Genomic DNA, 10,394 nt, shown 5'->3' on the forward strand with positions numbered 1-10,394 from the left:
AAACCTCTGCGCTACACCAAGATCATTGACTCGTCCATGTTCGTGAAGCTGCTGCTCTTCACTCTGGTGCGCAGTGTCTCCATCATGGCCACACTGGTTGGTTTGGCAGGTTCACTGTGGTTCTGTGACTCCAATGTGATCCAGCACTGCTACTGCGACCACATGGCACTGGTCAGTCTGGCGTGTGACAGCACTGAGAGAAACAGCGCAATGGGCCTTGCCGTGATCGTCTGCTTTGTGGGTGTTGACATATCGCTCATCTTCCTCTCCTACATTAAGATCCTGAGTGTCGTCCTGCGAGCAGCAGCCGGCGAGGACCGTTGGAAGGCGTTTCACACCTGCGGCACTCACCTGCTCGTTATGATGAGTTTCTATTTGGTGGGCAGCATCACCTTCCTGTCTCATAACCTCAACATCCCCATACCGACGGGGGTCAACACCTTCATGGGACTCATGTACATTCTGTTCCCAGCCACTGTCAACCCGATTATCTACGGTGTTCGGACTAAAGAAATTCGGAACGGGTTTTTCAGGATTTTTAAACTCAGAGTGAAGAAAATAATGACAATAAAGGTTTCTCCTGCTGGCAAAGGACAAATGTGACAAAGGTTCACGTCCTGCAGATCCTCAAGCTCTGCAGCTTCGTCCACATCCAGACTGACTGTGGTGGTTCCTGAACAAACCTCCGTCAGCTGAAGTCCACGTTGTGGTTCGAGGTGGTGGCGAACTGTTCCAGATCAACCAATGTTGGCAGTATTGTTGTTTATAAAGACCCTCTGATATGACACATCAAAACTAATCTCAACACAACGTTACTCCTGCTCAGTCCCTAATGGAAACATGTAGAACAAAGTGACATTGGAGGCATGCTACCAGCCGTCGTTAAGATACAGTGACCGCTGGTTCAACACTTCAGCCGGCACGAGAGTGGACAGCTGCTCTGTCTGAAAACACAACTGATGTCTAGGCTGTGGTATTCTAGCTTTTTACAGCCCGGCAGGACGCAGAGAGAGGATGAACATGAACGAGAACACAAACACAGCACCACCGAGTGTTTAAATGCCATCAATTGTGTCCTGAATGGTCACATACAAGATTGGACAAGAAGAAACACCACTCTGGGTGAATATGAGAAGGTTTATTTCAAGCTTTTCCCTACCAAGTCTGTGGAGGGTGGCTCGCTCCCCTGTTATGTGACCCCCTAAATCAAAAAGTTAAGAAAACTGAATATTTTATTCAGGTTATATATTTACTTTAGCATTGCTGATTACACTGTGAAGAAGCAATAATAATGTGTGTTAATTTTTTCAAATCTACCACTGGGCAGTTTTTCTTTCCCAGCTGCATTCAGTCAGGTAAACACATTTTCAGTTCAGTGAATTAAGGCAAGTTTGTGTTATAATTTGTAATCCAGGTTTCATTTTTCCTAAACAAAGTGTTCTGAAAATATATAAAGCATAATAGAGTATAAAAATGAGAATAATCATTTGCAGTATGAATACAGGAGCTATATATGCAAACATCAGGTTAATATTAATCAGCATCAATTCACTGTTAAATCCAGTATGTCTGACTTTGTGGTGACTGTGTGGATCAGCCTCAGGTCCTGGATCGCTACACAACCACAGAGGTCAGACTGATGTCACCGTCAATCTCCAGATAGGTGATGTGTTGTAGGGGAGTGAACCGGTGCTTATAGGTGTGTGCCTGCATCCCATTAGCCACGATCCTGAAGGAGTTATTCTCACAACAGATGGTCAACTGAAAGACAAACATGGCATTTTTGATCACATGTGAATTAGAAACTGTACCTCTGCACCATCAGGGACACTCGGTGTGTAGAGTCACTGAAGTGTTTACCGTGAAATTCTGGCCCCGTTGGAAGGGCATCGGTCCACCACGCTCCTCAGCACCCCACTGCTCCCCCTGCTTGGTGTTTCTAACTACAGTGTTCTCACTGAAACGTGGGTTGTAATGCAAAGCGATGCCAGATTGATGGCAAAGATTGACATTGAACCTTAAAGGAAACACAGAGAAAAGTGTGAACACAACATGACACTGAGCCTCTGCATGAAGGTTTATGTCTGCACAGGGTTTTCAACACTGAAGGAATCTGAACCTTAAAAATGTCACAGAGTTTGATCTGTATAATGATTCTCTGAGGAAATCAGCATTTCAGTGTTGGACCCATTTTGAACTAGAACTATGATCAGATTGCTTAAATAAAAGTTTTTTGAGAAGGAGGTAACAGTGAGAACAATCCTACAGAACGAGAAGGATGAAGCAGATCCACCATCAACAAGTCAGACAATATGTAATCCTTAAAGTGCTGGTTTTGATAGCAGTGTGATGACATTAAACAACCATCAGCCTTCGATGTTTCTTCTCTGCTGCTGAAATGTGTAATTAGATTAAACTATACTGATAATGATTTCATGGAGGTTTAAAGTTGTTAGCACAATAATTTGAACTTTCTATCAGGCTTCAGTTTTTTTAATACAGACACTAACAGCAGAAACCAGTTGGATGTAGGTTTATGTTCTTATATGTCAAATATGTGAAACTAACTAAAGTGCTAATGTGAACAGGAAACTATCATCAAAGGTTTGCTGAAATGGTTCAAATAGCCCCTCTGAAAGTTACTTAATAAAGTGAGTATTGGGCATGTCCATGTTTTGTACAGTTCAGATCATATATATAATTCAGAGTTATGATAATGAAGTTAGACCTTGTAGCATTGCCATGAACAGTCCCCTGGATGGTGATGGTCCTGCCAGGTCTGAGTCCACCACTGATGACGCTCTTGTATGGAACAGTCTGCAGAGATGGAATAGGAATTTATAGTTAATTAATTATTAATTATATAAATATAATCATGAGCCAAGTATCATTGATTTACAGACCAAAGACCATGAAACTCCTGGTACTCTGCTATCAGTCTGTGAGCTGCACTGTGCAGTGTTCTGTGTTCTTTGTTTCAGGCAGTTCCCAGTACAGTCCTGCAGGGATGATGTATTTTTGTAGTCCAACCCTGAAGTTAGCATCACCCTGGTTCCCTCCACAAAAAGCCAAAGGCATAGATGGGTATGTGTGTGTCACACCACTGTATTTAGAGTGTGCTTCTGCAGAAATGTAACCTGGAGAACCTGGGTCCATATTTGTGGGAGGAACCACATGCTGGATGAAACCCCTAACATCCTGCAGAATGCAAGTTCATTGTCAGATGAGCTGGCTGCTCAGTTTGGCTGAGTTCAGTTCTTCTTCACACAAACTGCCAGTCTGCTTCTTTACAAGTTTGTTGGATGGTTGAAAAACATTAGAAACTACCCAGACTCTACACCTTCGAATGCCCAACCAAAACTGACAATCCAACATATCCTGTCGTCAGCCAGCTGTGAGAAAAGGTTTCAACCTTTCTCCCTACATCCCTGAACATGTGTATCATTATATTAGCTTTTCACCTCCACTCTGGTCAACATGAACCTTGAGCTCTGTGTTATGTCCTGTGTACCTGTCCCCTGTGTCCTGCATCTCTACTGCACATAAACATTGAGCACATTTTATCTTTGTAGTTTGTTCACACTGCAAACATGATAAAGTTAAGTACATTCAAACCACAGTATCCACACTAAACTCTTCTCCCACAATGCAATACACAAGGAAATGGAGGAACCTACATAGCTTGATACAACTAGAGGTACATGAAAAACCTGTTTGTTTTTCTTGCAGTTTGTGAACCTCTGTTTAATATCTGTAGTACTCACCGGTGCTGCAGGAGGAAACCCCGGCTGAGCTGGGAATCCAGGCTGAGCTGGGAATCCTGGGTGAGCTGGGAATCCAGGCTGAGCTGGGAATCCAGGCTGAGGTGGAAATGCCGGACAAGACGGGAAGCCGGACTGGGTGGGAAAGACTACATTTGAAGGAAATGCAGTCTGAGCAGGAAACGCCGGCTGTCCAGGGAACTAAACATAAAAATAAACCACTTTAATGTCATTCACTTTCCTGTAATACTTTTCATATTCCCTACATGTTTGCTGATTTCTCTTCTTTTTTCTTTTCTTTACCGTCGGGTTCTGGAAGACAATGGAGGAGATTTCGACTTTCCCTCCCACTGAGATGGTGTCCACCTGGTGAAATGGGATCCGATGTCTGTACTCCATAAAATGGCTGCCATTCACATTCAGCTGGAACAAGCAAGTATGGAATTTAGATTTTTGTCTCATTTCTTAGCACACACCATGCAAGAAAAATGTATAACATAGCAACATGAGAGAGGTGTTTTAAGGGTTAGGGTTAAATTTTAAATCTTCACAGAGAGGATGAAGATGCTGTTTGTCCGTCCACACCAAGTCCTAGCAGGTCTTACAACTAACAGCTAACAGGTCTAACAGCTAACAGGGCTGAACTAAAATTAACATCTATCCTGTCACCTTTGCGGGTGTTGCCCAGAATGAAATATGATCAAAAAGACAGAGAAAGATGGGTTCAGGAAACTGATTAAAGTTCTGGACTGTAGGTATGAACTTCCAGACAGGAAATACTTTTCACAAACTGCTGACCGTCTAATCTGCTCCTCTATATAGAAGGTCCTATCAGAGAAATCCGTGATCGGAGTCGTCACAGTTGTTTTGTTTTATTCACAATTTTTGATAAGTTACCACACAAGTTAATTTTTAATGTTTAGTTACATGTTTGCATTGTAAATTGTTAATGTTTTTATTAATAAACTCTATTCTTTAACTGTTTAACTAATGAGCCCATTGGTTCTTTAGGTTTCAGTCATCATCAGGCATACTCTTCAAACTCACAGAAAAATCTTGATCATATTTTTTGCCATTTCACCCAGTCCTAGACAAAAATGAGTAGATGATCTTTAGACTGTCAGTGATTTTGGCCTGACAGACCTGGAAGGAATCACGGGAGACTGTGATGGTTAGATTGAAGGAGGACCCAGCAGGGAACGGAGAGTTGTAGTTCCTCTCCTCAGTGCCCCAGCTGCCATACTGGAAGGTGTTGGCTACCACATAACCAGGATGACTGTCATAACGTGGGTTGATGTGGAGAGCAATGTCCGCATTCGTCTTGGAACCACATTGTAAATTCACATGGAATCTGGAGAAGAACACAAGTCAATCATTTGAGGGTGACATTATGTTTTTTTATTTTGAGAATTGTAGAAAAATGGCCAAAATGAGGCAGTATAAGTTCCCTCTGCCTTGAGAAGTCTGCATTTAAATGTTTATGTTGTGAACTACTCTAAATAATTTAAAAACAATAAATAAAAAAAGAATATCAATAATAAATAGTAGCAAATGATCTTAAGATACCGGTGGAGTTTTCGACCACTAATGGTTCTATGCAGCAATGATTTTATGAGCTGATCCATTATTTTTATATCTCTTGGGCCAATGTGTGTGTGTTTTTCCCTTTAAGAGAGACAGAATGCAAAGAAGTAAATACATAAAGAATCATTTCTTCTGTCTTTTTTTTTTTTTTTTGCTGATACTGATGGTCTCTAAACAACCCCTCCCAGTCATTGTGCCAATATCGACACAGAGGAAGTTACACCTGACGTCACTAAGTTACTCCTGAAGTTACTCTGATAAGACAGTGACCTCACTTTGCAGTACAGGACTCTGGGGAGTACTGTAAGAGCATGAAAACTTTAAGTCATTAGGATCAGCTTCCTTCCAGATATCTATCAGGTTATTTTCTTACATGAGGTGGTGTATTAGCTCCTGATTTCTGAGCTCTCAAACAACTACTAGGCCGATAGGACAGAGTAAGAAACTGGATTTGGAAAAAGTTGGGATGATCAGTGTTTGGGCATCTTTAATGCAGTTTACGCTCTGTTTGGTGCTAGCTGTAGTCTTGGAGTTGGTAAAGTTCGACACTGTAGTGTAAATTCTTTTATTACAGTCTTGGCTGCTTTTCTTTATGACAGAAACATTATCCTTGGTTCTTCATATGAGTCTGAGCAAACCACAGTGCCAAATACTAATACAACCACCATGAGGAGTCCAACATGTTTCTTACCAATTCTTTTGTGAAATGTTCTATTTTATTCTTCACAGAGACCAAAGGTCATGATCAACAGCCAAGAAATGAAGGAAAGTGGAGCTGAAAAGACAATGAGAAGATCAGTCTGACCTGTCGGCTCCTGGCGCGACTCGTCCACTGACGGTGATGGTCTTTCCCTCCTGCAGACCACCATGGATGGATCCAGTGAAGGGGATTCTCTAGAGAGGACAGAACTTTACATGTAAGTAACTACTTTTCACTGTAACTGCTGATATACACATGTACAGACACAGAAGAACTGAAGTTTTATTGGACTTCATTAAAAGCAAATTAATGCCACAGCAATAAGTTAATGTAGATCTGTGATAGACACAGTTTTTAGCCAATCCCCTTACAGCATTAGGAGCTGATGTGTGTGGGCAACTGTCAGAATATCCATAAAACTTTTTACTGACTGTCAGTCTGAAAAACTGATTGCTGTCCACAGCTGAGTGATAAACCTTTACACCTGCTTTTATCTAGATCAGACATAACATGCAAATACACAGAACTTCATGTCTGTGGCAAAGATATGTCTGTTAAACTTTTACATTTCCACTTAATAATTTTAAACATGGCTAAAGAAGTGTTTGTGTCCAACATCTGTTTGATATGTCTGATATCTATGGGTTAGGGTTTATTTATATTTGGAAAATAGACAGTGATTAAAATGACTTCATTTCACTTTAAATTGTTATACCTGACTGATCATAGATCACCAACTGAAATTCCTTTCAAAGGGAAATACAGCCAACAGGCCTACATGCTCTGGGCTGTAAATCACACAAATAAAGACTCGGGCTACAAGTTATTTTTCTGCAGTGGGTGTTTCAATACGTTTTAAACACTTATAGTAAGGTAACTCTTCTTTCCCTGTCCAAACCCTGGGCTGTACAGGAGGAGGAATGAGTCGGAAATTCTGGACGGACGGACGGCTCCATGGATCTTAGCTGCATCCAAACTGGCTGCTGACACCCAGAGTACGGTGAGGCATTTTAAAACTTTATAGATCCCCGTGGTGTTGAGCATCTGCTTATACTCAGTCTATATCAGTCCGTCTCGGTGTTCAGATACTTTCCACTCCACCATCCACCGTCCGCAGTAACATGTCCTCATGTCTCAACCTGAGCAGGAAACTGAGCTCTGTGAAATCCTGAGCCACATCTTCAGCTTATCAGCGTTTCCTCAAACACCAGTTACACCTCGTAACAACGCAGTAATCCGGTTTTACGGTCAAACTAAAATGCTCCAAAGTTTCCTATTAAAATGACAAAATGTGTCGTAACGGGAAAACATCTCGTTCCAACAATGAATTTTACACGTTATGCGGTGATGACGCGTCTCCAGACAACAACAGCTGTGAAATATTGAAGTAACGGTCGGTGGAAAACGTGGCTGAACTTTCGGACCAAGCCTTAATAACGGGATCGATCATTCTACAGTCACCACAGCGTTTTAGTTAAAAAGAACTGAAAACTAACAGAGGTGTTGGTTACTCACCGGGGTATAAAAAGGTGACTGCTGATTAAAAGCCATCGTCCGGAGTTGAACTCTGTAGATCTGAAAACTGTGATCTGATGCAAAATAACAGACTGCACTTTATTCTGCACATAGGTTTCGATTTCACCACAGGAGGTGGAGTTAATCTGAAGTCACTCCCTCAGTTGCAGGGTCACACTGGTCTAGGTCTGTCGATCGAGCCTGACTCTGGTGCTGGATATGGTTTCGTTTCTACATTGTATGGTGATTTCAGAGAAACACTGGCTGTTGTTCCATCAGTGCTGTGGTTGACAGCCACTGTTTCCTCCTGCAGCTGTTTGTGTGTGTATAAAATAATGGTGTTTCTAGAAGCTGTAGTCTGGATCTGGATCCTGTGAAGCTGCTTCAGTCCCACTCATCCTCAGTCTAATCATTCCCACATGGATTTCAGTTGTAACGTCAGGTTTTAAAGGGCCTTACTGTTTTTTGTATCAACATCAGCGGTGGAACAGGTTTTGAGTTAATGTAGGAATCTCACAGTGTAGTTACCTTCTGCCCCTACTTCAGGCTGGTGGATTTCACTGTCTGAGTCTTTGCTGACTTTACCTCTGATGCATGACTAGTCTATTAAAAAATAACTAGTCTAATTTGCTTGTACAGTCAATTATTACAGTTCACAGCTGTAGTAAAACCCAAAGAACTTTTTATAAGTGACACAGGAAACAGACGTTTTTATACAGCATAGTTAATGAGCTGCAGTCAGTTTGTGCAGGTTGTGGTTTGAGCACAGGAAGTCAGAAAGGGAAGTGAATCATCTGAGCTGATACCAGTTGACTGTGAGAAATAATCTTCTTTAGTATGGAGTTTGAATACAAACAAAGCCACTCTGTTTACTCTGTAGTAAATCTCACTAAATGGAGATACATCAGATACATCAGGTTATCTTTGGATAAGATAGCAAGAACAATAAAATGCAAAAATTCAATTCAGTTCAATTCAATTCAATTCAATTTTATTTATATAGCACCATATCACAACAAAAGTCATCTCAAGGCACTTTTCATATAGAGCAGGTCTAGACCGTACTCTTTAAAATAGGTATTTACAGAGAGAGACCCAACAAATCCCACCATGAGCAGCACTAGGAGACAGTGGCAAGGAAAACTTCCTTTTAAGAGGCAGAAACCTTGAGCAGAACCGGACTCAGGGTGGGTGGCCATCTGCCTCGACCAGTTGGGTTAAGAAGGAGAGAGGGGGGGGGAGAGGGGGAGAGGCCAGTCATGTGCATCAAAGGAGAGGAATTCAGGTTTTGTTGGAGGTCACAGAGAATAGTAGCATGGCTACATATAAGATAAAACCTTATCAGCTGTGGTTAACTGTGGAGAGCGTGTTGGCATTCCAGTCATCTGGTCAATGAGAGTCAGCAGTAGAAGACAAGGATTCAATACCCAATCCAATTCTACTCTCCAGATGTTCTCAAAGTGCAGCTGTGGTTTTTGAAGACGGGCTAAGCAATAATCAAAGTTATGACACAGCAAATCTGATTATGTCTGAGTCATTTGTTTCTGTTTTTCATTGTCTCATTGTTGAAACAGTCCCGGAACCCTTCACTTCCTCTACTGCAAAGCCCTGTCACCTTAGGCCTTAAGACTAGGTTTAGTAATGAGGTTGTTTTTGTGGATGTGAGAATGTGGGATAAAGGTCAGTAATATACTTACATACAGGCTGACGGCTGAGAATGTTATCAGTGTAATCTAATCTAAATCAATCCTGAACTTTATGCAAGAGATGCTAAGCTAGCAGCAGTATGCTCTGTGTGTATTGTGTTGGTTTTGTCCTGTGTTTCATGGTTTGGGTAGAAACTTTAGTTTCTGGTTAAATGTATAATAGCTGATTCTTTTGCCAGTTGGTGGCCAATATTCACTATCCTATGGCTCTGGTTTGGTCTCCACAAACATCCTTAGAAAAATGTTTGATTCTTTAGTCGGGAAGTAACAGTATTGTCCATCATGGACCTGCATCTTCTGGGAATTATTTAGCAATACACGGTGAATTCAGGCTGCTTCACATTTCGTTATGTTGCGTTAAATTTGTCTGAAAATTTATTAAAATGAAATGCACTGTATTAGCATAGAGAGTCAAAGCCACTTATTTACATAATAAAAATCAACCTATTTGTAACTGTGGGAGATTTGTAGGAGGCCCACCTGTGGATTACCAAGACTCTCTGTCTGCTAATAACAGCCTGATTTTAGTTCTGATATCAATAAACAATACATGGAAAATCGTCAGGTTACTCCTCATAACATCCTTGGTGGCATGAATAACTTCCTGAGGTCAAACTGCTCAGTATGGAAAAAACAAGTGTATATGTTTCTCTTGGGTAACTGCAGTTTTGTGTTTTACATTTACATGTCATGTTTTCTCTCTCACTCAGATGCTGTGACAGAGAGCAGCCACTTCACAGGGATCAGGGTGGGAGGAGCAGAAGGACCAAAAAAGACTGATTATGTTTTTCTAAAGTTGTGCCAACCGCCATTTGCCATTCCCATCATGGACTGTTTACCCTGCTGGCCTCTGGAAAGAGGTTCTGCAGCATTTGGTGTAGGACCACCAGGTTCTACAACAGCTTTGTCCCCCAAGCCATCAAAATTCACTTCTGTCTGCATATACTCAGTGCTGCTGGACTCACACTGGACTGCTGATGCATATTTAAATTGTACTTATTTAATATTTGTACATATTTAATATTTATGTATATATATTCCCATTCTGCTTGTAGAAATTTTTGCACATACATTTGCACTACACTGCAACTGAAAAACTGAGGCCTATGCAAATGAAATTTCGTTCTG

The 10,394-nt window shown here is 41.3% G+C and overlaps 2 protein-coding genes across 2 annotated transcripts in view; one reads left to right on the forward strand and one right to left on the reverse strand.

Moving 5' to 3' along the window:
* Nucleotides 1-1,051, forward strand: part of or55e1 (odorant receptor, family 55, subfamily E, member 1) — a 134,693-nt gene extending 133,642 nt beyond the window's left edge. Inside the window, 1 exon segment of the mRNA XM_018704896.2 lies at nucleotides 1-1,051. Coding sequence (XP_018560412.1) covers nucleotides 1-603 — 603 coding nt within the window. The 3' untranslated portion in view covers nucleotides 604-1,051.
* A 72-nt stretch (nucleotides 1,052-1,123) lies between these two features.
* Nucleotides 1,124-7,726, reverse strand: LOC108902884 (galectin-9). Its single transcript, XM_018704893.2, has 8 exons — nucleotides 7,561-7,726; nucleotides 6,151-6,239; nucleotides 4,905-5,112; nucleotides 4,065-4,184; nucleotides 3,765-3,962; nucleotides 2,729-2,817; nucleotides 1,861-2,017; nucleotides 1,124-1,761 (listed from the first exon to the last, which is right to left on the reverse strand). Exons 1-8 carry the CDS (start codon nucleotides 7,594-7,596, stop codon nucleotides 1,615-1,617), a joined length of 1,044 nt encoding a protein of 347 aa, XP_018560409.1. The 5' UTR covers nucleotides 7,597-7,726; the 3' UTR covers nucleotides 1,124-1,614.
* Between the last annotated feature and the right edge of the window lie 2,668 nt (nucleotides 7,727-10,394).

Source organism: Lates calcarifer, linkage group LG21, assembly GCF_001640805.2.
Source record: "Lates calcarifer isolate ASB-BC8 linkage group LG21, TLL_Latcal_v3, whole genome shotgun sequence".
Taxonomy (NCBI): Eukaryota; Metazoa; Chordata; class Actinopteri; family Centropomidae; genus Lates; species Lates calcarifer.